At 40.4% G+C, this 27,126-nt stretch overlaps 1 protein-coding gene and 1 pseudogene across 1 annotated transcript in view; one reads left to right on the top strand and one right to left on the bottom strand.

The window, feature by feature from the left end:
• ERICH6 (glutamate rich 6) overlaps positions 1–14,930 on the top strand; it is a 29,525-nt gene extending 14,595 nt beyond the window's left edge. Inside the window, exons 10-14 of the mRNA XM_053903721.1 lie at positions 1,291–1,436; positions 3,926–4,011; positions 6,578–6,733; positions 10,109–10,337; positions 14,659–14,930. Coding sequence (XP_053759696.1) covers positions 1,291–1,436; positions 3,926–4,011; positions 6,578–6,733; positions 10,109–10,337; positions 14,659–14,922 — 881 coding nt within the window. The 3' untranslated portion in view covers positions 14,923–14,930. The remainder of the gene's footprint in view (positions 1–1,290; positions 1,437–3,925; positions 4,012–6,577; positions 6,734–10,108; positions 10,338–14,658) is intronic.
• A 3,262-nt stretch (positions 14,931–18,192) lies between these two features.
• LOC128777550 (U2 spliceosomal RNA) lies at positions 18,193–18,284 on the bottom strand (annotated as a pseudogene).
• Positions 18,285–27,126: the final 8,842 nt, after the last annotated feature.

Consider the following 27,126-nt stretch of genomic DNA (forward strand, 5'->3'; position numbering starts at 1 on the left):
CAGTTGTACATCAGAAAGCTCAGATGTTTGACCAAGAGCTACAATTGGTATTTTAAAAAATATATTTAAAATGTTCATTTCAGTCAATGTAGCAGTTAAAATGGCTCAGAAAGGCTGGTGTTTCAGCTTTCTGGCTTTCGAAGTTTTTAGTCTTCAGCTTACTATTGTTATTGACTGAAATAAATTAGCAACATCTATAGAACACTTTACAGATAGCTGAAAAGAGCTTACTGAATTCATTGTCTCTTGGTTTATTAAGCACACATTCCCTTCTGTTTTCAAGCTGGGATATGGAAAAATCCGTCAAAAAATAAATCACAATTGTTTCTTCATACGTGGACCAGTATGGCTATAGGGTGGGTGAAATGGAAAGAGCACTGATTTTTAGAATCAAGTTCTTGATTTATGTACTTGCTTTTCTCCTTATAGGCTGTCCGATTTGGGGCAAAGTATTTAATCTTTCTGAGCACAGGCTCCTCCTCTACCACTCAGAGCTATTGAAAAGTATTAGAGGGGCGCCTGGGTGGCTCAGTAGGTTAAGTGGCTGACTCTTGATTCCAGCTCAGGCCATGATCTCATGGTTGGTGAGTTTGAGCCCTGCATCGGGCTCCAACTGACAGTGCAGAGCCTGCTTGGGATTCTCTCTCTCTTTCTCTCTCTCTGCCCCGTCCATGCACTCTCTCAAAATAAATAAACTTAAAAACAAAAAAAAAAAAAAATTAAAAAAAAAAAGATACTTAGGGGGCGCCTGGGTGGCTCAGTCGGTTGGGCGGCCGACTTCGGCTCAGGTCATGATCTCGCGGTCTATGAGTTCAAGCCCCGCGTCAGGCTCTGTGCGGACAGCTCAGAGCCTGGAGCCTGTTTCGGATTCTGTGTCTCCCTCTCTCTGACCCTCACCTGTTCATGCTCTGTCTCTCTGTCTCAAAAATAAATAAACGTTAAAAAAATTTTAACAAAACAAAACAAAACAAAAGATACTTAGGAAAGACGGACATCTGTTTTGGTTTAAACTAAATCCCTGGTACAAAGTTCCTTAATATTCAAGTGTTTCCTACTAAACACAAGGCCAGAAAGTTCCACTTAATGACAATCATCATTCTTTGCTTAACAAGGGAATGTCTTTATTTTTTAACAAAAGAACACACTCACTTTAATTTAATGAAAAGCCTCATTTTTCTGCCATTAAAAGAAGTCTGATGAATCAATACATTTGTAATAAGGTTTGAAATTTCATTTTAGAAGAGAGGTTTTGGAAAATTTAAAACAAATATGTGATTCTTTTCCCATTAGAGCCAAAGCACTTAAAAACAATTTCTTACCAACTTTCCGTGGATATTCCAGAAAAAGAGCTATTTGATGACAGACTACTTGATTTCCAACTAGAAAACAGAAACATATCCATTGTTTGTTGTGATGCTAGAATAGCATGTGGAAAGGTAATTATCTTGCCTTTTTTTTTTTTTTTTTTTTTTTTTACTTGCTACTCTTTAAAATCAGTTTTACCTGAAGTTGTAAAAGCTGTCATAATGAATATAACAGGTTGGCTACATGACACATTTAACTCTTTGTCAAGAAGAAATGGTACAGATGTGGCTTTTTAACTTCTACTAGACTTTAAAACAATGCTTTTACATGTTTTATGGTAGTCTATTTTGGCTAAAGCCTTTTTATTTTAAAATGTGATTGTTGTACATTAAAAAATGTCTGGAACGCTTAAAAACTAAAAAGAAGGGGAGAAATATCACCAAAACCTCAAGCACTTTCACAAAATCATTGTTAATATTTCAATATGAACAAACTGGAGAACACCAAAGGAAAAAAAAACCTTAAAAGCAGCACAGAAAAAGAAATTCTGTTTACATTTAAAGGAAAAGAGTTAGAGGGCTGCCTGCGTGGCTCAGTTGGTTAAGCATCCAACTTTGGCTCCAGTCATGATCTCATGGCTCATGGGTTCGAGCCCTGTGTCAGGCTTTATGCTGACAGCTCAGAGCCTGGAGCCTGCTTCAGAGTCTGTGTCTCCCTCTCTCTCTGCCCCACCGCTCACACTCTGTCTCCCTCTCTGTCTCAAAACTAATAAAACATTAAAAAAAAATAGAGAAACTGTCAGATAACCTCCCAACAGCAACACTGGAAGTCAGAAGACAGTGGAATGTCTTAAAGAAAATAGTGGTCAATCCAGAAAGTTGATAACCAGCTAACATATTTTTCAAGAAAATATGGCCCCCCAAAACACTGTCTGGTAAAGTCAAAGATAATTTGTCACTAGTAGCCCTTCATTAAAGGAAATTCTAAAGAATGTACTTTGTGTCACTGGATGGTCTGAGATTCAAGAAAGATGAAAAGAAAGTGGTACATAATTTTTATGGATAAAACTAAAAGTTGGCTAATAAAACAACAATAATAATAGCTTGTGGCACTTCAAAAAACAGAAAAGAATAAAAATACATTTAAAAATAGTACATGATGGGAAATAGATTAAATGTAATTATGGTACTATAAAGCCCTTGGTTTGGGAGAAGGGCAAATATTAAAGCTTAACTTCAGACTTTGATAAATTAAGTTTGCTTGCTGAAATTTCTAGAGTAGCCAGAAAAAATAACAGAAGCAGAGAGTATAAGTTCCAAATGCATAGAGACAGAACAGAAAATAGGATTATATATTTTAATTACCCCCCCTCCAAAAGACAAAATTGCATAAGGGAAAAAAAATCACATAACAGGGAACATATAGAAAATATCAAGGAATGTGAGTAATTATATGTAAATAGACTAAATATTCCAGTTAATAGACAAAGAATGTCAGATTAGTTCTTTTTTTAGGGAAAAAATTCCAACTAGATAGTTTATAAGAGACACATCTACAATATAAGGATACAAGAAGATTATAAATAAAAATGATATATCATGAAAATATTAAAGAGTATTACTAGAGATAAAGAAGATTACTTCATAATGATAAAAGTTTTAATCCACCAGGAAGATACAACATTACAAAATATTTTTCCCAGTTTAAGATAGGCTCAAAATATGTAAAGCAAAATTTCACAAAAGGAAAAACTTTTAAATCCATAATTATAATGGGATATTTTAGCCTACCTGTCTCAAAAATTGCAAGGGCTATTAGATAAAAAAAGTAGCAATACAATAGAATATTTGTACAATCCATGTAATAAATTTGACCTAATATTTATGGATTGAAAGATTAAATATTTTAAAGATGACATCCTTCCCAAATTGATTTATACATCCAATGCAACTGCAGTCTGTTGAAGTATAATTTATATACAGTAAGATTGACCTTTTTCGGTACAGCTCTATGAATTTTGGCAGTTATGTAACCACTACTACAATCAGTATATTGAATCTTTCCATTGGGCTAGAGCTGGTTTGTAATCTCCTGTTTTATTTTTACAGTAAGATGTGAATAAGGTAAAAATTAAAAAAAAAAATTCAAACAGATATGTAATGTCAGATCCCTGCCTGAAAACTTTTATCAAGTTATCTGCAGGGGTTAGGAATACTCTTTAATGATTCCTAAGGATTATTCCCGGTCACTGTTGCAGGGCCAAACATTTATTTATTTAAAAAATTTTTTTTAATGTTTATTTTATTTTTGAGGGAGAGAGACAGAGTGTGAGTGGGAAAGGGGCATAGAGAGGGAGATACAGACTCTGAAGCAGGCTCCAGGCTCTGAGCTGTCAGCACAGAGACTGACACAGGGCTCAAACCCATGAATCACAAGATCATGACCTGAGCCGAAGTCAGACGCTTACCCAGCTGAGCCACCCAGGTGTCCCCCAAAAATTTAAATTAAGAAATACTTTGTATCACTGTCTAGCAAGCAAAGGATGCTTGTTACTATCATAATTGATGTGTTATATCTGGAACAATTAATGGTTAAGGGTCCTTTCATTTTTCGTGGTCAGATCATGAGGAATGAGCTCTTAGAGAAGCACTACAAACATGGGAGCAAGTTTCTGACTTCATTTCCAGATGGAACAACACAAATATTGTATCCTTTCAACAAGTTATTTTTATTAGTTTTATTTCTTTACAAAAATGATATAGAAAAAATATATAGAAAACTATAAAGAAAAAAATAGTTATACCCCAAATCCCACCACCCAATGAAAAGCTATTAACATCTTATATAACTTTCCTATTTCTTTCTATGAGCATATATATATTTTTTTCATTTTTATTTATTTATTTTTGAGAGATAGAGTGTGTGCACAAGCAGGGGAGGGACAGAAAGAGAGGGAGACACAGAATATGAAGCAGGCTCCAGGCTCTGAGCTGTCAGCACAGAGCCCAATGTGGGGCTTGAACCCACAAACTGTGAGATTATGACCTGAGCCAAAGCTGGACGCTCAATTGACTGAGCCACCCAGGTGCCCCTATATAATTCTTTAAAAGTCAATTCTTCGACTAGCTATTCATATTTTATAACTTTCCCTTTCTGCATAATATGTAATAATGTTATGAGTATATAATATGCAATAAATATAGAGATACATCACCATTTTTATAACCATAAGGTATTTAATAATGGGGATGTATTATAATTCATTTAACCTAACCACAAAGGTTGTTTCACTTTTCTTTTTTTTTTTTTTTTTTGCTACTATATACAACAGCTAAATGAACAGCTTTGTGCAGACTTCTTTGCGTACTTATCACTTATTTCCTTGAATTAAATGCCTAGATGCCTAGGGGAAGAAATTCTGGGTAAGAAATTGCAGATATTTGGGGCACCTGGCTGGCCCAGTCAGTAGAGCATTTGACTCTGTATCTCAGGGATGCGAGTTCAAACCCCACATTGGGTGTAGAGGTTACTTAAACACATACACACACAAACAAAAAACCTAAAGAAATCTGAATAAATTATTAAAAAAAGAAATTACAGGCATTTTAAAACTTTGGTAGACTTTCTCCCCCAGAAAATATGTACTGATTTACACATCTGTGAGCAGCACATTATTTTTTAGTACAAAAATTCAGTATCTGTTTTATGAAACGCTAAGTGATTCATCACTTGAACTTCTGCCTGATGGCCAAGCCATTTGCTATTCTGACATAAAGGCCATTTAATACTTTCAGGAAAGTAAAAAACAAACAAAACTATAAAATGAGGTGGGCTTTTTGGTGACTAAAGGCCCCAATTTTTAGGAGAAAGTCATGTTTAGTCATAGTTTCCTAAAAGTCTAGTCAAATCCCAATAATCAACCAGAAAAATAACTTTCATGTCATAGGAATTATAATGAAGTTTTAGTCTGTAGGCCCTATGAGAAAGAGTGTGTTTTGTTTTAAATAAATACATTTAAATAAATACAGTACATTTTAAATAAATCCCCCCTTCTTTTATTATTATTATCAGTTAATTCCCTGGCTTTAATTCTTGAAGGCCATGGCTGCTTTTCAAAATGATTCAGAGTCAATCTTGTGTTTACTTCACCTCTGGGCTTCTGATCAGCTTAGATAGGACTGAGTATTAACGGTAAATTATCCTCAGTAGACTTTATTCTTTTTGATGCTATTGTAAATGGAATTATTTTCTTAATTACACTTTCAGAATGTTCACTGCTAGTATACAGAAATACAATTTATTTTTATATGTTGGTCTTGTAGCCTACAACCCTGCTGAACTTGTTTGTTCTAATATATTGTTTTGTGGATTCCTTTGGATTTTCTAAATACAAGAGCATGTCATCTGCAAACAAAGTTTTACATCTTTCATTTGCAATCTGGATGCCATTCATTTCTTTTTCTTGCATAAAATTTCCCTGGTTAGAACGTTTAGTGTAATGTTGAATAGAAGAATGGGCATTTTTGTTTAGTTACTGATCTTAGCGGGAAATCAGTCTTTCACCATTAAGTATGATGTTAGCTGTGGGTTTTTGTTAGACACTCTATTAGATTGAGGAGTCTCCCTTTCATTCCTAGTTCACTGAGTTGTTATCATGAAAAGGTGTAAGTTTTTGTCAAATGCTTTTTCTTTTTTTTTCTCTTAAAAAAAAATTTTTTTTAACGTTTATTTATTCTTGAGACAGACAGAGCATGAACAGGGGAGGGGCAGGGAGAGAGGGAGACACAGAATCTGAAACAGGCTCCAGGCTCTGAGCTGTCAGCATAGAGCCCGACGCAGGGCTCGAACCCACCAACTGTGAGATCATGACATGAGCTGAAGTCGGACGCTTAACTGACTGAGCCACCCAGGTGCCCCTCAAATGCTCTTTCTGTGTATACTGAGATGATTTTTTTTTCTTTTTATTCTATCAATATAGTATATTTCATTGATGGATTTTTAGATGTTAAGCCAACCTTGCATTCATGGGATAAATTCCTCTTTATCTAATACTATATAATCCTTTTTATATGTCATGGATTCCATTTACCAGTATTTTGTTGAGGATTTTTGTGTCTTGTAAATATACTTTGAGCCCATAAAAAGCATAAAATCCTTTTTGTAATAACAGTAACTCCCATTCTAGGATGGTTTCAAAGGGCTCTCTCATAAATTTATACCCAGAATAGTCAAGGACCATTAGAACAACTCAAATAACCTTATCTAATCTCAGCTACCCATCTGGAAACCTAGCCATCATCCGAGTGCCCAACAAAATAAATGGCTTCACTTGTATAATCCAAGAAGACATGCCCACTGACCCTGCAATTTTAGCATTGCTAGATTCTTCTGGCAGAATTTCCTGCTATCATCCCAATGGAAATGTCTGGTAGGCTTCTAAGTTTCTCTTGCTGCCATTTGGCTGGGGGGGGGGGGGGGAGGGGGGCGGTGGGGGTGTTGTGAAATTTCATTTTTTCTTTTATTTTTTCCAACTCTATTGAGATATAATTGACATTCAACATTGTGTAAATTAAAGGCATAAAATGTGTTGATTTGATATACTTGATATATTTCAAAATGATTATCCCATTGCATTATCTAACATCTCCATCACATCACATAATTACCATTTCTTTTTTGTGTTGAGAACATTTAAGATACACTCTCTTAGCAACTTTCAAGTATATATACAGTATTACTAGCTATAATCTCTATGTTGTACATTAAATCCCTAGAACTTATTCATCTTATAACTAGAAGCTTTCTTTTTCCTTTTAAATGGCTTTAAGATTTATTTAAGTTAGTCTTTGGCAGTAATATTCAACTCAGAGAAATTTTTTATTTATGTCATTCCATTTGCTTCCCAGTGGAAAAATCCCAGGCAACTATGTAAAACAAAGCTCATCATATTCTTTCTATAAACAGCAAGAAACACAAACTATATGATTTCAATATTAGAAAAAAACTCTCAATAAACTATATGGTCACCCTAAGGATTTGGGATATGAATCTAGTGATCTTCCTAGAGCCTGTGCCCTGATAATGTTATACTGACTCATCTATGGAAATAATTTACAATGGATAGCTGCTACACTGTGTTGTTATAGTTTGTGTTTGTGTGTGTGTGTGTGTGTGTTATCATAATTTGAGATATATTTGTAACTGTTCCTATATTCCTATAGCCACAACCAACAATAACATACAAACACAATCTCTAGAGAAATTAAGATCCTGATCCAATTTTGACCTACTAACTTATATACTCTATGACTTCACATTATTTCATTTAACCTGAAAAAATGAAATTTGGGTCTTAATTTCATTTATTTTTATTTTTTTAATATTTATTTATTTGTGAGGGAGGAATAGCGTACGAGCAGGGGAGGGGCACAGAGGGAGACACAGAATCCCAAGCAGGATCCAGGCTCTGAGCTGTCAGCACAGAGCCCGATATGGGGCTCAAACCCACAAACTGGGAGAATATGACCTGAGCTGATGTCAGATGCTTAACTGACTGAGCCACCCGGGCTGACCTTCAAATGCAGTTCAAACTCTTTGAGTTTTCATAAAGAGATATTCTCCCCCCTTTAAATTACTTACAGGAATAGCAATCTCATCTTGAGAAATTCTGTCAGTAATTGACAAAATTTGGACATTCTGCCAGTATTTGAGAAACTTAGGACATTTGTGTTTTTTTTTTTTTAATTCTTTTTTTAATGTTTATTTTTGACAGAGACAGAATGCGAGTGGGTTAGGGGCAGAGAGAGAGGGAGACACAGAATCTGAAACAGGCTCCAGGCTCTGAGCTGTCAGCACAGGGCCCGACGCGGGGCTCAAACTCACGAGCTGTGAGATCATGACCTGAGCTGAAGTCGGACGCTCAACCGACTGAGCCACCCAGGTGCCCCTGTGTTTTTTAAGTCCAAAGCAGCACTCAGTCCATTATCCCTATTTGTATTACTGGAGAATTTCTACTTATCCTTCCGGGTTCAATAGCGATGCTTTATTACGTTTGGTGAGGTACTGTATTGTCACCAAATAAATATTCATTGGTTTCTAGGACTTTTCCCTTGTCTGTGAAGTGCCCTGATCCAGCAGCTCAATTCCTGGTGCTCTGATGGAACTTCCACATACTCTCACAGACCCCTTCTAGCTGCCTCTTGTGCAGCAAGCCCATCCCCCTGCTGGACCGATGTTCTTTGCTTTATGTTTTTTAATTTTTTTTTAACATTTATTCTTTTTTTTTTTTTTTTTTAATTTTTTTTTTCAACATTTTTTATTTTTATTTTTGGGACAGAGAGAGACAGAGCATGAACGGGGGAGGGGCAGAGAGAGAGGGAGACACAGAATCGGAAACAGGCTCCAGGCTCCGAGCCATCAGCCCAGAGCCTGACGCGGGGCTCGAACTCATGGACCGCGAGATCGTGACCTGGCTGAAGTCGGACGCTTAACCGACTGCGCCACCCAGGCGCCCCTAACATTTATTCATTTTTGAGAGCCAGAGAAAGAGAGAGAGAGAGAGAGCACAAGCAGGGGTGGGGTAGAAAGAGAGGGAGACACAGAATCTGAAGCAGGCTCCAGGCCCTGAGCTGTCAGCACAGAGCCCGACGCGGGGCTCGAACTCATGAACTATGAGATCATGACCTGAGCGGAAGTTGGACGTTTAACTGACTGAGCCGCCCAGGTGCCCCTAGACGGATGTTCTTTGAAGCCACATTCTGAATCCTTACCACTACCAGCATGTGTCTGCACTCACAGAATATTTATCAAATGAACAATCTATGTAAATAATTTTAGCCAAATATTATTTTCATCCACATTTCGAGATGAAACCAAGCCTTCCTCCTCCCAGATACAGTAAGATAATTACCTCAATTTCTCATTTGCGCTTTTGTTATTAGATCACTACCACTAATCAACAGTGGGGAAAGAAGATGTTAGTTATCTTACTCTAGGGGCCGTCATGGCCAACTCGTCTAGTTAAAAAAATAATTTGTTATCAAATTCAGCCAACTCTAAATACCCAGAGCTCAAGAAAGGGGTGGTGATCCAAGTTGGAATTAGGTGAGAGAGCATGAGGTAGAAGGGCAGTCATTAGTGCCACCAGATCCCCACACTTGGTCAGGCTTGATATGTATGTAATGACGTAAAATGTAGTGTCGGCTATGCTGAGAGACTGGAGAGACCCCATTAGTCTAACTTCCACCTTGTGCTCCATCACAGGGCTCTTCAGCAGCGCTCTGAGCCATCTCAGAGATGTTCCCCGAGCCACTCCTGCCCACACCCGGCCCTGCTGAGAGCCCTTCTGGAAGGACTCCGGGCTCCCAGTTGCTGGGTGCTACGAAAACACCGCCATCCTGTACTGAGGCCAACTAGGCCTTCCCCTGCTGCTCTGCATTTTGTCCTGGAGAAAATCCAAGCACTGTTCTTCTCCCCTCTTTCAGGGATCGCCTGGTGTCCTGTATGTCTGCTCGTCCAGACTAATCCTTTTCTGCTTCCCCTTCATTCTTCCCAGCGCATAGTTTTCCAGACCCCTTTACCATCCTGGTTGTGCCTTTTGGACCCAGTCTGGACCCACTACTTCAAATTAGCATAAAATTCAGTGGCGGTATCACCATGCCAAAGGTTACCTGCGGTTTCGCACTCTCCATACGCTACTGGCTAGCATGAACTGTAGCTCCCCTTGGCCAGCAAGTGACAGGGCTAATTTCAAGGTTGGATCATAACGTTACCGTTTATAATTTTTAATTTCCTTTCTGCCCAGGGTATACATCAATATCTTGGGAGGTCAATATTCAGATCAAGCTGGCAACAGAGTAAGGGCTTGGAATTGGTCCAGTTCTGCCCCTACCTCACCCTTTGTGTCATTTAAACCTGTCTTTCTGGCTTTGAATCATTACATTGGAATTCGCATCTTAGAACAAGACAAGATTTCAATCGCCTTTCTGGCAATGGGCCAACAGGCAAGAATCAGTGTCGGGACCAAAGTGAAGGTAGGTACATTTTTGAAAACAGTTCAAAGCACTTAGAATAATAAGAGTAAATGGCTTTTGTCGGTGTTATTACTCAGATTATACTTGCGTGTAATCTACGGCCTATTAAGAGTTTTGGAATTCAATGAAAAAAACACATAGTGAAAATTTCAGGTGGAAATGAGGCAGCCTTATTGTTTGTTCTTCAGAAATTCCTTTTAGTTCACACTTAGATCCAACTAACATTGACTGTGTTTACTCTGACACCAAGTAGTGCTGCTTTGGGGGTTTGGTTTTAGGGTTTTGTACTGTGTTTGTTTCTCCACTGTGCTATAGTAGAAAGCCCTGGACTGAGTCAGGAGACCTGGGTTCTCACCATGTGCGAGAACACACATATGTGCCATCTCCTTGGAGACACTTCCCAGACCTCCTAGTCCTTTGCCCAATCACGGCCTTCTCTGGGTCGTGCACGTACTGCCCTTGGTCCCTATGCTCACTGAACCATGCTGCCTTACCTGCCCTTATGGCTGCCTTTCCTACTGGATGGTGAGCTCCGGAAGCACAAAATCTCTGCCTTACTGATTCCTCTATCCCACCCAGGGCACGGCTTAGAAGACATGCTCAGCGACTAGCAATGGTTAATATCCTGGTCTTCGGGTTACGGGGATGTAGTTTCATACCTCAACCTTGCCACTTAGCTTAGTGGGTGAACTTGAACTTCACGGCCCTTCTCTATTAGATGTGGATAATGCTTCCTACCAAATAGATGGCTGTGAAGATTCAAAGGGAATGCAAAGTACTTGGTGTGGTGCTTGGCACCGACAAAGTACTCAGTAAATGATAGCTCTCTATGTTAGTCAATTATACCTCAATAAAGTTGAAATTTAGATAGATATAAAGAGAGATCTATGGGGGACACTGGGTGGCTCAGTTGGGTAAGTATCCGACTTCAGCTCAGGTCATGATCTTGCAGTTTGTGGGTTTGAGCCCTGCATCAGTGCAGGCCCTGCTTGGGATCTTCCTTCTCCCTCTGTCCCTCTGCCCCTCTCCCACTGGTGTGTGCTCCCAGGCTCTCGCTCCCTCCCAAAAAGAAACATTCAAAAGTATGTATTTAAAAAAAGAGAGATCTATGTAGCATATCTAGTGTGTGGCTCCAAACACGCCCCTTCACCTCTGAGGCCTTTCATTTCATCAATGATTAAAGGAAGAGATTGCTCCAGACCTCAAAGGTGTTGTCAACCTCTAAAAATTCTACACTTCTCGGTAAGTGGAAATAGGACCTCCATATTCAGTACAGGCAGGCCGATCTCATACACACCAAACAGAAGGGAGATTTCAGATCCAGCCAACAGGGACTGAGGATCTACGAAGTGCTCAGCACTATCCCCGCCACTTGCCATCAGTCCGGCCACCGCAGTCAGCTGTTCAGGCTCCCAACTATCCAGCGGCTTCTAATCCTACTCAGAGTAAAAGCCAAGGTCCTAGAAGAGACCTGCAATCCTGTACAGGCTCTGGACTTCCTTAATGTTCCCTCTGTTCTGCTCTCTCCTCCCTCGGCATGCTCCAGCCACGCTGGCCTTCTCACTGTTCCTCAACGACACCAGGCATATCCCTGCCACAGGGCTTTTGCACCTGCTCTTCCCTCAACCTAAAACACCCCTCCCCCACTTAGCACACAGCTGCTGCGCCACTTCTTTCAGGTTTCTGTTCAGAGTCCTCTCTCCAGGACCCAATCTAAACTAGTAGCGCCTCCTCCCCACCCCCACCCTGCCCTCTCTGTGCCTCTCTGGCCATATGGAGTCCTCTCGTTTTCTTTCCCTTCTAAATAGTTTGTCCTATCTGCTTTAGTTTCTTCAACTCCGTAGTTAATTGCATTTTCAAATAGATTTTTACAATTTGCCATCCTTCTCTTGTTCATTTCTACATGATCAAGGAATATGGCTTGCACTGTTTTCCCTGCTGTTCGAAATGTACTGATCATTTTTATTGGTGGCCGAGTCCAGAATTTTTGTGACTGTTCCATGTATATTCGACCCCCCAAAAAAGTGCACTGTTGTCACAAGCTTGTGTATGTCTAATGGTCCCATTGACACTTCTCTATCCTTTTCTTTTTATATTATTGGCTTACTTCTGAGCAACCTATGAAAGATGATTGCGAACATGTTCCTTTCTCCCACTATTCCTATCAGGTTTTGCTTTCTGTATCTTTAGAAATATAGGCTAGGAAATTACAGATGCTGACCATCTTCCTGGGGTTTTCCTCGCTTATCCGCTCTTCAGCTGCACCCATTATGTGAGTCAGTGTATCAGTGAAGGTTTTTCTTTTTGACAACAACAACAAAACTGTAACATTATCAATAGGTGTTATTCCCAATTTCCCTCCTGGTGACCTTTGCCTTAAATGCTATTCTACATGGTGTTAAATTCCCACACCTGCTTTCTTTTTAGTTAGCATTTGCTTGGTACATTTTTTTTTTTCATTCTTTGATTTTCAGTGTTTTATATAGTTTTAGACGCATCTCTTGCAAACAGTATATAACTGGATTTCGTTGTTTTCCTCAGCCTATTAGACTCAATCTTTTAATACATTGTATTTTAATGGTCACTCTAAAATTAACACATCTTTTTTTTCTATGTGCATAGAATTAATTTCCAAGTCTTCTAGTTATTTCTTCTCTTTGACAACCGTTTTCTCAAAGTCCTCAGAAAATATTAACCATATATATTCCAAAGCCTCCCTCTGGCTACGAATGCTGTCTCCTTGAGTATTAGTATCCCTCATAAGTAAATCTGTCCTCTCTTTCACGGCCTCAATTTTCCTCAGATATTTGGTGATTCCTGGCCATGTGTTCATTTTGTAATTGAGGATCCTGGCTTTCCCGCATGTTCTGCTTACTGAAGTTAGTTTGTGGGGACTGTGGGAAAGTAGTATGTACTGCAGAGGGGCAGAAGGCTGGCCCCAGTGCCAGACTTCCAGCCCCACCCTGGGGGCGCCATGGTTCAACGTGGAGGGCGAGGTGAGGGCTGGCTCCCAACTGGTCATCCTAATATTTACCTCAGGGCCCCTCCTGCTTCTCACTTTTATTAACGTTGATCTCAGATTGTGTGTTTGGGGTTAGTGGTTTCATTTGGTCATTTATCTCTCTGTGGATATGGTCCTGTTTGCTTTATGATTTTCAGGAATTCAATAAGATTATTCCTGCTGATCAAATTCTTTCCTATTTCCTTTTTTAAAATTTTTTTATTTAAAAAAACGTTTTTTAATGTTTGTTTATTTTTGAGAGAGAGAGAGAGACAGAACACGAGCGAGGGAGACACAGAATCCGAAGCGGGCTCCAGGCTCTGAGCCGTCGTCAGCACAGAGCCTGATGCGGAGTTCGAACTCATAACCCGCAAGATCATGACCCAAGCTGAAGTCGGACACTTAAACGACTGAGCCACCCAGGCGCCCCAAAAATCTTTCCTATTTCCTATAGCCATTGTCGATTTACTCTCTTAAAAAGTTTTCTGTCATCTTCTGGAATTTGGGATTGAAGGGAAGTTAAAAATGCTGGTCCATTCCTGTTATTCATCCATCTCATATTCCTCTGTCCCTCCCTCCCTCCTTACCTTCTGATGCAGGGAGGGATGAAAATGCTGTGAGTTCTTGTATCCCTTGCAGGTAAGTGGTCACTCTGCTTGCAGAACGTAGCAGTTCAGCTTGTATTTAGCCCACCCACTGAGGCCGGCCCTGAATCCACGCTCTGGAAACATTCAGGCAAGACCGTCCTGCAGAGCCATTTCCCTACCTGCAGCTGCAAGGAGACCATCAGCTTGAATCACCAAAGGCTGTGAGGAGGGGTCATGGAGAGATTAACGTGGAATGGCCTCCTGGTGGGAGGGGCACGTTCTGGAAGGAAAGGAATTTCAGCCATCCCGGTCCTTCTTGAAAACTCGGCTCAGCTGCTACCTTCTCTGAGGAAGGCTGCCCACTCAGTGCCTTTCCTAGCTCCAGTCCAGCACGGACCATGCTCTCCCCACGGGGCATCTCCCGGGGAAGGGACTGTGTTTGCGGCATCTTTGTGCTCCCCTCAGCATATGCTCATAAGTTACTTGCATAAATTGTAAGCCCTTGAAAGTACCCAAATTCTATGTGCTCTGGCCTGCTCTGGTCTCTCATATCTCCACGGCATTTCAGCCCCTTCCTCCTCCGGGTTAGAATAACACCACCAGAGCCCCCTTGTGTAGCTAACGAGACTCGAGGGATTCCAACTCCAAATTAGTACCACCCCACACCTCCTCCTGCCTCCCAGTTTCCGCAGATGGACCCTGAGCTTCTCTTCTCTTTCTCTGTGCTGAAAAGCTACCTAACCCTGAGGAGATTCCAGTTCTCCGATACCTGAATGGGGATGACCTTCTTCTGCTGGCCCATTTAATAAAGATTCGACGCCTGTTTCACAAACTTGAAGGATGTGTGAATTTCCCCTCCAGCCAGGTTTGGGAAAAGTTGAAGCTACCTTCCTACCTGTCTTCACTTTCTCTAAAACTAATTGCCCTTTGTCACAATTCCGGTGTAAAGCAAGATACAGTAAGAACAATAGCGGCTATAATAAACGAAAATATTTAATGCCGGCACTCCCATTTGTTTTGTTTTTCGGGGGGAGGGGGTGTGTGCGAGATTTCAAGTAAGTGTAAGGACCAGGAAATACCAAGAAATATGCTCTATTACACATTTAGAATACAGCCCGAGTCATCACTGGCTTACATCTGTAGCTGGAAAACGAAATCCGCTCTTCAGGACGCCAGAGGAGGAGCAAATGAGCATCAGTGTCCATTCTAGGTTAGAGTTCTGTCAGGAAGACAGAGAGCAGGAGGATCCGATGGCTCCCAAACCTCCCGGAAGCCTCAGGAAGTGAAGGTCAAGGAGAACCCCTGCTGGCCTCCGGGCAATCTGGGAGTGAAGGAGTCTCAGGAAGCCGTGAAGCCAACAGCACCAAAGTGAGAGGCAGGAGCTCTTCGGGCGGGCGGGCTACAGCCTCACCCAGGAGCGCAGGGTCACAAAGTGCCATTTACCCCACGGGCGCCCCGCCTGCTGTCAGCCAGGCTGCTGCTTCTCTCCCACCTAGCAAACCTCAGGTCTCTCCCCAGAAGTCAACAGAGGTGCCTAGACTCATGGCTTGATCAGTGTTAGATGCCTCTCTCTCTCTTTTTTTTTTTTAACTTTTGCCTTTTCCCCTCTCTTTTCACTCATGAGTGAACTTTCAGTTTCTATCAAGTGAGACAAATATTAAACTAATTGGAATAATATGCATCCATATAGCTCTGGAAAAATAGCACACAACCGTACAACTCCTAACAGTGACAACAAAGCCTTCACTGAATCTGTTTTTGTATGACAGTAAGAACTGTTTTGGGGTGCGAAACCCATAGTGGATACTGAATAAAGCCTTGGTTAATTGGAGACTGGAGAGAGAACGAGATGCCATCTTTTCCCTCGTCGCTTCATGTTTAGTGACAGAATGTTATTTAAAAGTATCTTTACTGTAGGGCCATCTGGGTGGCTCCATCCATTAAGCACCCACCCAACTTTTGATTTCAGCTCAAGTCACGATCTCAGGGGACCAAGTCCCACGTTGGGCTCCCTGCTGAGTATGGAGCCTGCTTAAGATTCTCTCTCTCTCGGGGGGCGCCTAGGTGGCTCAGTCGGTCAAGCTTCCAACTTCAGCTCGGGTCATGATCTCACGGTTCGTGAGTTCGAGCCCCGCGTCAGGCTCTCTGCAGACAGCCTGGAGCCTGGAGCTGCTTCAAATTCTGTGTCTTCCTCTCTCTCTCTCTCTGCCCCTCCCCTGCTCATACTCTTTCTCTCTCTCTCAAAAATAAATAATAAACATTAAAAAAAATGAAAAAAGATTCTCTCTCTTTCCTTCTGCCTCTTTTCCCCACTCATGCTCTCTCTCTCAAAAAAAAATTATCGTTACTTTAAAAATGATAATTACATGTAATAAAGAAATTGATGCTGCTTCTTTAAAAATGTATTAAAAATAAAAATGTTTCCAAGTGAAAAATAGTTGTATCTGTATCTACTACTCTATTAGGGTCATATTTCAAGGCAGTTTTATTTAAAGGATTGAGTTGTTAAAAATAATAATAAATCTTATTTTGAGTATCTACATATATTGGGGTATGCCACACATTTTATGTATCGGTGTCAGCTTTTCTATATGTCTATTTTAGGCAATCTCAGTTTTGAATAATCCATTCTGCTAACTCATGGGTGGTTTTTTCTCTTCTCAGTTTTTCACAATAAAAGCCTCTTCAAAAAAATTAAACTCTTGGGGCCACAAGGTTGTCATATACTAGTACTGCATAAATTGAGGGAGAAGAAAACACTTTAAATGTGTAGGTTTCTCCAGATGTAAATGTTAAAGAAACTACTGATGTACTTAGAGCTTAAAGCAGTACTTCAAATCTGTGTCTCTCTTTATTCCTGACCTCAGGATTACTTTTTTATTTTGTTTATGCACAGTTCAGATCTTACACATTTTTTGACAGATAAAATGATCACCTTTTAAGAAGATACATATATGCACTTCAATGAAACTGATAAGTAAAGGGATGAAAACACTCTGCTCCAGGTAAAGCTGGCCACAAAGTGTGCTCAGCAAAGCCCTGCTGGGATCAAGATGTAAAAAAACATGTCCAGAGTATTAGCCGAAGCAAACCTTTCCCACTGTATGAGCCAAATATTTTAAAGTACATTTTGTTGGTGGCCTTTTATGCTAACACCATAAATGGTTAAAGTAACACCATCTCCTTGTAGAAAATTTGGGAGATTACAGAAAAGTATAAAGATTTTAAAAGTGCTCATAATCCGACCACATGGTGATGGCCATCTCTAATATTGTGCTCTATTTATTTCTAGGCCCTTATCTGTATTCATGTATGGGTGTGTTTTTGAAGAAAAAAAAAATTCAAGCAGAGAAATCAGTCATTGCCAATAAGAATTTTGAAAGATATGGGGCGCCTGGGTGGCTCAGTCGGTTAAGCGGCCGACTTCGGCTCAGGTCATGATCTCGCGGTCGGTGAGTTCGAGCCCCGCGTCGGGCTCTGTGCTGACAGCTCAGAGCCTGGAGCCTGTTTCAGATTCTGTGTCTCCCTCTCTCTGACCCTCCCCCGTTCATGCTCTGTCTCTCTCTGTCTCAAAAATAAATAAACGTTAAAAAAATTAAAAAAAAAAAAAGAATTTTGAAAGATAGGAAGAAAACTAAATTTCTACTCCCCAAAGAAAGTTATAGAAAATTAAACTCTATTTAACAGAGAGACACCAAATAAGCCAACTAAATTAAATGCACATTATTTGTTAGTAAAGAAACAAGTATCTTCTGGAACTGTTAGTATTTCCATTTTCACTTTTAAATTTTCCACCAGCTTATAAAAAAACTAAATGAACAAATAAAGCAAAATCTTTTAGAGTCTAACTTTTCACGGAGGTGCTAAATAAAATTGGTAACATTTGGGATGCCAATCACATATTTACAAGCAAATGTTATACTTAATAATTTTTTAAAAACACAGAACTGCACTGCATTTTTCTCCAACTATGTTAGATAATACACAAAAGAAGATTTAACAATAGATTTTCATTCAAATTAATTTATTATGATTATTCTGTTGCTTCATTTTCCTACAAGACAACAAATATTGTGTGTGTGTATTTCATGCTCTACCTTATTCCAGACACAAGGTATGGAATCCTTCAGGAATATATTCAACATAGAAAAATAAAATCATTTTAAAGAACATAAATACGATTGAGGCAATATGGAATGAGCTGAACTGTTTCAAAGACACCTCCCCTAATCCCCTTGCTAAAGCTGGCACAAGACAATCTGTAATGAAAAGATAACCCTCTTCAAATTATGAGTTTCCTTAGAGGGAGGGTCTTATCAGACACTACACTTGATCTTAGCCAAAAGGCTGAGAAGCGATGGGGACTGTCTTTTCAGTTTTTCCACTACAGCACAGAGTGAAATCCAGAAATTAGGAATACCCGTATTTGAGCCAAACTAGCAAATCAAAAGCAGGTGATAAAGAGACTGTATGTGTGTCCACAGCCAGAAAGAGAACCCTTGAAGTTTCTCTGTCACGCTTCGTGGTGACCCAGCAGTAGACAATGCACACAAGAGTGTGGGCGGAAAACAACACCGCTATTCGCATCCACTCTTGACATACCGCTCTACAGGACTGGCCCTGGGAAACGAAGATGACAGTGCGACGTCTACCCATATTCTTCAGAGATGATGCTCAGTTGAATCACTGTCCAAATAACACAGACGCTTTCTCTGTGTTACACTATGAAGCAAAGTGGCAACACACTGCTTCTTGCTCCCTTGTTCACGTAAAAACATATAGACACTTAACAAATGTTGACTGAATAAACAAAGTGAAATCTCTGCCGGGGATACGCACGGGGGTGGAGCAGAATTCTGGGCGCCTGGTCGCCGCTCTATCCATGCCTGATAGTGCGGGATGAGGACAGACTAACGGTGCCTCATTCAAAGTCTGGTTCTTACCTCAACAGTCTGTGGAAAACCTGGTTTTCTCTGGAGCTGAGCGGCCATGGGTTACAAATTCCTGGCAGACACACGGCTGGCACTGTCTCTCTACACCCTGAATGTCTTAATAAACCAGGTTTTCATTCCAGGTCTAGAATTCATTCCATCTACTTATTTGTTCATCTGCTTAATAAACACTTATTAGATGACTACTTTGTGCCAAGCACTAATGATACAAAGCTTAAAAACCTATTTCCCTCTCCTCAGGGAAAAAGAGACCATGACAAACAATGAGGTTAAGGGCAGTGACTGGAAGTGGTACAGGGAGAACGCCAAAGAGACCGCCTGTCCCAGCCCAGGAACGAGGTGTCACAAGGGGTGGAGGGCACAAAGGTGAGTGAATCAACTGGTCAGTCTCAGAATAATCATCGTATGTTCTCCCAGAAGCAACAAGTAATCCTTTAGTAGGTCAGCTGGATTCAGGAATCACAGGTGATTCAAGTGATGCTCACAAAGTCGCCACTACCCAGATGAGGAGTAAATGCAGATATGCTCGGCCCCTTGAGGAGTCTTCCACACCATCAGTTGGCAAGAAAGGGCCAGAGATGACTAAGGCAAACCCCATCCTCTACCAAGCACTTATGGAAGCCACGATGACCTCCAGAAAGACGGAGAGAGAAGGATGATAGTCATCGGTTCCAGGCACTGAGGCTAGAGGGGGATGGTCTGACTTTACTCCAAAGAGAAAGATTCAAGGGCACCTGGGTGGCTCAGTTGGTTGAGAGTCCCAACTCGATTTTGGCTCAGGTCATGATCTCACAGTTCATGCTGAGAGCAGGGAGCCTGCTTGGGATTCTCTCTCTCCTTCTCTCTCTGCCCCTCTCCTGCTAGCGCTATCTCAATCTCTCTCAAAATAAATAAACATTAAAAAAAAAAAAAGAAAAGGAGAAAGATTCAACTGTGGATAGATTCAACGCATGAGATCTTGGGACGTCTCAGAAGGACATAAATAGCACTAGACAGGGTGTCTATATAGGATACTATCAGGGTCCTCTACATTCACCCCAATCTATACACCAGTGGTCAGCAAAATACTGGGACAGTGAATGCGAGAGAAGCGATAGGAAGGGGTAACAAGTTACCAAGTAGAGAAAGCGTCAATTCATTCACTCAGTAAAGATTTGGCACGTGTCAGGCATTGTTTGTGGCTCTCATGCCATTTACATTCTGGTTAGAGAAACAAAGTAAGCAATTTCAAATTGTGATAAATACAATGAAAAAACACACAGAGTAATGTGAATGAGAGCCATGGGGTAATTAGGAAGACAAAGAGGGGGACTCCTTTAAATTGTGTGGTCAGAGGAGGCCTCTCAGAAGGGCTGATTTTTAAAGGCTAAGAAGAAACCAGTCATGCAATGAACTGGGAAGACAGTGTTCCAGGCAGACAAAACGAGTTCTGAGGTGGGAATGAGTTTGCCTGTATGTTCCAGTCATAGAAAAAAGGCCACCCTGAATGAGGGGAGGCCGGGGAGGGTGGCCAGGTAAGAGGAAGCCAGATAAGACAGGGCTGTGTATGCCATGGTAAGGAGTTTGGATTTTATTCCGCAAACACTTGTCCTTTTCTTTAAGGACAGTTTCAAGTCTGCAGAGTTGATCTAACTGCTCATTGCCCTGTACTTTTTCTCTGTCCTACCCAGTAATGATAAGCTGGGGGCAAGGATGAAACACAGTAACACTCAAATACCTTTGGAGAAAATGTAAATTGGTGGCATCATTCTGGACAACAATCTACACTACCTGGTAAAGCTGAGGATGTGCGAACCCAACACATGGAAGTTCCAGCCCTACACAGATAAATCCTAGAGAAACACACATTTACACAAGAGGACAAAAAACAAGCTTGTGTTTGCAGCACTGTTTGTAATCACAAAACAAAATGTCCACCGACAGAAGAACAGGTAAACTGTGTTGTTATGGACTGAATGTTTGTGTTCCTCCAAAACTCATACGTTGAAATCTAATTCCCAGTGTGGTGGTATTTGGAGGGGGTGGGGGTGGGGGCTTTGGAGATAATTAGGTCATGAAGATAGAGAGCCCTTAAGAATGGGAATAGTTGGGGCGCCTGGGTGGTGCAGTTGGTTAAGCGTCTGACTCTTGATCTTGGCTCAGGTCATGATCTCATGGCTCATGAGATCCAGCCCCACGTTGGGCTCTAAGCTGTCAGCACAGAGCTCGCTTCAGGTCCTCTGTCTCCCTGTCTCTCTGCCCCTCCCCACGCTCTCTGTCAAAAATAAATAAAATAACCATTAAAAACAAAACAATGGGAATAGTACCCTTATCAAAAGAACCCAGAGAGTTAGCTCACGTTCCTTCCTCCATGTAAGGATGAAAGGAGAAATCAGCAGTCTGCAACCCAGAAGACAGCTCTCACCAGAACCCGGCCATACTGACACTGTGATCTCAGACTTCCCAGCTTCCAGAACTGTGAGAAATAAATTCATGTTGGTGATAAGCCATCTAGTCTGTGGTGCTTGTTTTACCAGCTTCAACTAAGACATGGTGTATTCATACAGTGGAATATCAAACAGCATTGAACGTGAATGAACTAGACTATCTGAATCAACACAAATAACCCTCAAAAACGGTCTCACTTTGAAGGAAAAAATCAAAAGGGCAGAGGAATACTTCAGTATTATTCTATTTATATAAAGTCTCAAAACATGCAAAACAATGCCATATATCCTTTAGGTAGACACACCTATGCAGGAAAGTATAAAGAAAGGCAGGGGAGTGATAGACATCAAGTTTCAGGCTGGTGCTACCACTGAAGCGTATGTGATGGGGACAGGGGGGACAGGAGCTTTGACTAGCTCTCAAGCAAGGTGCTAATAAGTTCACAGGCCTTCGTTAATTATTCTTTATATATATTTTTAATAGCCAAAGTTGATCTTTTTCACTTTTTTACAAGACTAACCAGAAGCAGGTGAGCAAACACAGAAGGCATTTGAAGCAATTTTTTTAGGAGAAGCAACAATTCTTTGAGTCAGCAGAAGCTTTAGCTGGGCTCTTGAAATTAGAGTAAGGAATCAGGCCATGTAAGCTGGAACTTAGAAATTTCTTCTCTCCTCATCAGAATAAGTGATGTCCCTTTAATACAAATGGTATTCTTGTTTTTTCTTTAACTCAACCCTTACACGACTCTCCAGAGACAGAGACCAGATTCAGAGCTTAACGTGAACAATTTAGGCATTCTCTACTCAGGTTCATTCAATTCGTGGACTGTCTGGAATGCACGCAGGTGATATTTTTCTATCTAAAAAGATGTGCTACATTTTCCTGTGCCCATACCACCTGATTCATTTGCCCAATGCCAAGATCAGGCAGGGATGCTACACACACCCATGCGCTTGCAAGCTTTGACAATCCACTCACTGCGCCATTCAACAGAGACGGGGAAAAACAATCTCATTCCCAATTCCACAAAATCAAATGATGTTTTATGAACTCTTCTGTAATCAAAAGATGGTATGATGGTTTTTCACTATTTCTACAACAAAATAAGAACTAGGAAACAGGACAAATGAATCCTCTGTCTTACTCTTGTACTGATTACAGTTTAAATCTCACATGATGCTGCAAATTTTGAACAACACGGCCTGCAAGATGCTAAGTGACTTCCTTAGGTCTCACAGCTAACCAGGCATTGGGACTAGAAAGCGAGCCCTGGTCTTTAGATCCCATCCAATGTTCTTCCTTCTGTTACTCACCTGGATGCTCTTCACCAAGAGCCAGAGCTCAGAGAGGTGTGTGCTGAAGTGGAAATCATCAGTTAGACAATCCAGGGGCAAGTCCCACCTCCCCACAAGTAGCTCTGTGCCCTTGGGCTAGATCCTTAACCTCTTTAAGCCTCACTTCTCTCAGCTATAAACTGAAAAGGATAGAATCAACTTCCCACGGCTGTAGTGACCACTAGAGAGAACGTGGGTACAGCTACCCGGCCTGCTGGTAAGCTGTGCTCAGTGACGGGAAGGAGCCACCGTGATTGTTACAAAGACCCAGAATTAAACGTGCACAGATCCCAGCAGTCCATTCACATGGTCCTTCCCAAACCAGGAAAGGATCTCACCTCTCTTCTGAGGATTAACAGAACTAGAAATAGATCAGTTAGGTGAGATAATTTTATTTTTTTTAAGATTTTTAAAAATGTTTTTATTTATTTTGTGTGGGGGGGGGGGGTGGGAGCAAAGAGAGAGATAGAGAGAGAATCCCGAGCAGGTTCCACGCTGTCAGTGCAGAGCCCAACATGGAGCTTGATCTCACAAACTGTGGGATCATGACCTGAGCCGAAAACAAGAGTCAGATGCTTAACTGACTGAGCCACTCAGGCGCCCCACAAGATAATTTAAAGTACTAACGGGAAGTGAAAGATGCCGTTAGAAGAGAATGATTTGATTATTACTATTAAAATAAGCTATGTTAATACATTTTAACAATAGTAAAAGTAACTTTGTGCCACAAAGACATACGTGTTTCTCCATTGCCCACAGATTATATATAGAAAGTGCCATGTCCGAAACACCCACACAATTCTGCAAGCACACATTTAAGTTTCTGTAGTGCTTACTGTTCATCAATCATAAAATAGATGAAGTTGTAAAGCACAGGTCCATTTCTGCTTCACTGAACTATAAAGACAAGGTTTGAAATAAATTATATCCTAGTGAATGGCCCTTGGGCCTCCAGAAGGAAGAAAGCAATCCATCCAGATTGGTGATCTTCTAACTCTTCCCTTCTCCTGCCCTTAAAAAAATGTTTTTAATACATGTTCTCCCTTGCACAATTTTCATTTGATATCTATAAGGACTCATAATAAGTTTAAGTGGTTGTGAAGAATGTAATTTATAATGTACTGTAAACCTGGACATTTTGAAGTAAAACATTACTTTCTAAAATGAGACTGATGGACTCTAAATGCTATGGCAATATGATGCCCACCTTTATTCATTTTAAAAAAATACATAAACTCACTCTTCTTTAACATACCACCTGTTTGAAAATCACTATTCTTTCCACTTTGTTATATATTTTAAAAGACGCATGTGATAGAAAAAATAAAATAAATAAACAAACAAACAAACAAAGAGGGCACCTGGGTGGCTCAGTCGGTTAACTGTCCGGCTTCGGCTCAAGTCATGATCTCACAGTTTGTGAGTTCGAGCCCTTCATCGGGCTCTATGCTGACGACTGGGAGCCTGGAGCCTGCTTCGGATTCTGTGTCTCCCTCTCTCTCTCTGCCCCTCCCCTGCCCACACTGTCTCTCTCTCTCTCTCTCTCTCTCTCTCTCAAAAGTAAATAAAAACACTAAAAAATCCCCACAACATACAAATACCTATACATACATATTTTATATACACATATTTTTTATATTTATACACACACATTCACGCACAAAACCAGAGGGCCTGGTTCCACCACTAGATTCTAAATTTAAATTGGTCTGGTATGTGGATGGGCTTCAGCCTTTTTTTAATGCTTCCCAGCTGATTCTAAAGAACAGCCAAGGTTGATAATGACTGGGTTAGGGCTAAACTAAGCGAGAAAAAAATTTCCTTACAAGCATCATGATCAGCACAGACTTGTGCCTACACTGTGGGTAGTATCAGCAGGACCTATTAGTTCTGTTCTTTCCCTTTGTGCCGGAAAGAAAAATCACCACCTCTACTATGAAGAACTCAGGGACACAGTGGTTGTCTAGGAATTCAGGGACGGAAGAAGCGTTTTTCCTGGTAAAGCATACGGTCTCATGCAGACATCAAACTGACAACCTCAGACTCAAAGAAAATGTGATTTTTTGTTTGTTTAATCAACTTTTAAAAAGAATCAATGCATCCATTTTAAGTGTAGTGCTATTATATTATCTCCTATATTGCAAGGCTACCTCTTCCTCTGTAATCAATGTGTCTTGTTTTCCACTGGCTGTTTTAAAGACTTTTCTCTTTATTACTGGTTTCCACAAGGTAGAAAAGCAGTAGAAAAAAAAAATCAATGAAACCAAAATTTGGTTCTTTGAAAAGACAGACAAAATTGACAAAACTTTAGCTAGACTAGCCAAGGGAAAAGAGAGAAGGCTCAAATTACTTCAAACAGGAAGAGAGGACATTTACCAAACTTACAGAAATAAAAAGGATTATAAGGGAAAACTACGAACAACTGTATACTAACATCAGGTAGTTTAAATGAAATGGAGAAATTGCCAGGAATACACAAAATACTGAAACTGACATAAAAGAGGCGCGCCTGGGTGGTTCAGTCAGTTAAGCGTCTGACTTCGGCTCAGGTCATGATCTTGCAATTCAAGAGTTTGAGTCCCACATCAGGCTCTGTGCTGACAGTATGGAGCCTGGAGCCTGCTTTGGATTCTGTCTCCCTCTCTCTCTGCACCTCCCCCAATTGCACTCTGTCTCTCAAAAATAAATAAACATTAAACAAAATTCAAAAAAAGGAAATGGAAAATGGGACTTGGTTTATAATAAGTAAAGAGATCAAATCAGTAATTTTTAACTTTCTACAAAGCTCAGGCCCAAAGAAAAGAGCAGCACTGGTAAATTTTTACCAAACATGCAGAGAAGAATACGAATTCTTCACAAGTTGTTCCAAAAAACAGAAGAGGAATAGGCACTTCCTAACCCATTTTATGAGGCCAGTATTACCCTGATAGCCAAGTGGACAAAAACTGCACAAGAAAAGAAACTAAATATCTATGTGGCTTGGAAATACAGATGTAAAAATTCTCAACCAATCCAGCAACATATAAAAAAGATTATACATCGTGACCAAGTGAAATTTATTCGAAGAATATAAGGTTGGCTTAACATCTGAAAATCAATTAATGTAACAGACAGTAACATAGAATAAAGAGAAAATATGATCATTTTAATAACCGCAGAAAAAACGGGCACTTCCTCACCTTGATAGAGGACATCTCTAGGTACTTCACAGCTAGTATCAGACTTCGGGTGAAAGACTAGACGCTTTCCACCAAAATCAGGAATATTCAAGGATGTCTGCTCCAGCCAGTTCTAATTATAATCGTATTGGAGGTTCTCTTGAAGGTGATGAAATTACTCTAAAACCGACTGTGATTGGAGGGGATTTAGGGAGGACGAAAATGATCTAAAATTAGGTCGCAATGATAGTTGCACAAGCCTGTAAATATACTAAATGACATCAACTTGTATAGTTTAAATGAGTGAATTGTGTGGCACGTGAATTGTATTTCAACAAAACACAGACTTTTGGGAACATTTTTCATCATTATTTCTCAAATATTTTCTTCTCTCTGCCCCAAGACTTTGGTTACTCAAAAATTCTCTCATAATATTGTCCCACAGGTCACTGATGTTCAGTCTTTTGTCTCTTCCTTCAGTTTAGTTTCTTTTGCTGTGTCAAATTCACTGACCTTTTCATCAGTGTCTAATCTTCTTATAAGCTTCTCCAGTGAATTATTCACGTAAGATATTGCATTGTTCCGCTGCTAGAAGTTCTATTTGGTTCCTTTTTTATACATCCAATTTCTCTTGTGATTGTATTCATGTTTTTAAATATTTGAACATGTGTATAAAAACTGCATTGGGGTGTCTGAGTGGCTCAATCGGTTAAGCATTTGACTTCAGCTCAGGTCATGATTTCATGGTTCGTGGGTTCGAGCTCCGCATCTGGCTCTGTACTGACAGCTCAGGGCCTGGAGCCTGTTTCAGATTCTGTGTCTCCCTCTCTCTCTCTCTGCCCCTCCCCTGCTCGTTCTCGGTTTCTGTCTCTCAAAAATAAATAAATGGTAAAAACAAACAAACAAACAAACAAAAAAAACTGTATGAAAATCTTTGTCTGCTAATTCCATCATGTTAGTCATTTCTGGGTAGCTTCCATTTATCAGTTTTTTCTCCTGGCTATGACTCACGTTTTCCTGAGTCTTTCCACGCGCAGTAATTTTTTTGTTAAATCAGCATCACAAACTCTATATTGGGGATTGTTAAATTTTATTGTTTCCTTTACAGGGCGTTAGGAGCATTCTGTGAGGCAATTAGGTTAATTTTGGATCATGGTGAGCCTTTCAAGGCTTGTTATTAAGCTTATTGGTGTGAGCTGAGGGCAGTCTTTACTCTGGGCTAGTTCAGCCCTACTGCCAAGGGGTAACCTTCTGGAGTCTTGACTGAATGTCCTACATGTATACGTCTCCATTCTAGCAGCTCAACACATGAATGATTCTCAGCCTTTCT

Source organism: Panthera pardus, unplaced genomic scaffold (genome assembly GCF_024362965.1).
Source record: "Panthera pardus isolate Hobbes unplaced genomic scaffold, ASM2436296v1 HiC_scaffold_16, whole genome shotgun sequence".
Taxonomy (NCBI): Eukaryota; Metazoa; Chordata; class Mammalia; order Carnivora; family Felidae; genus Panthera; species Panthera pardus.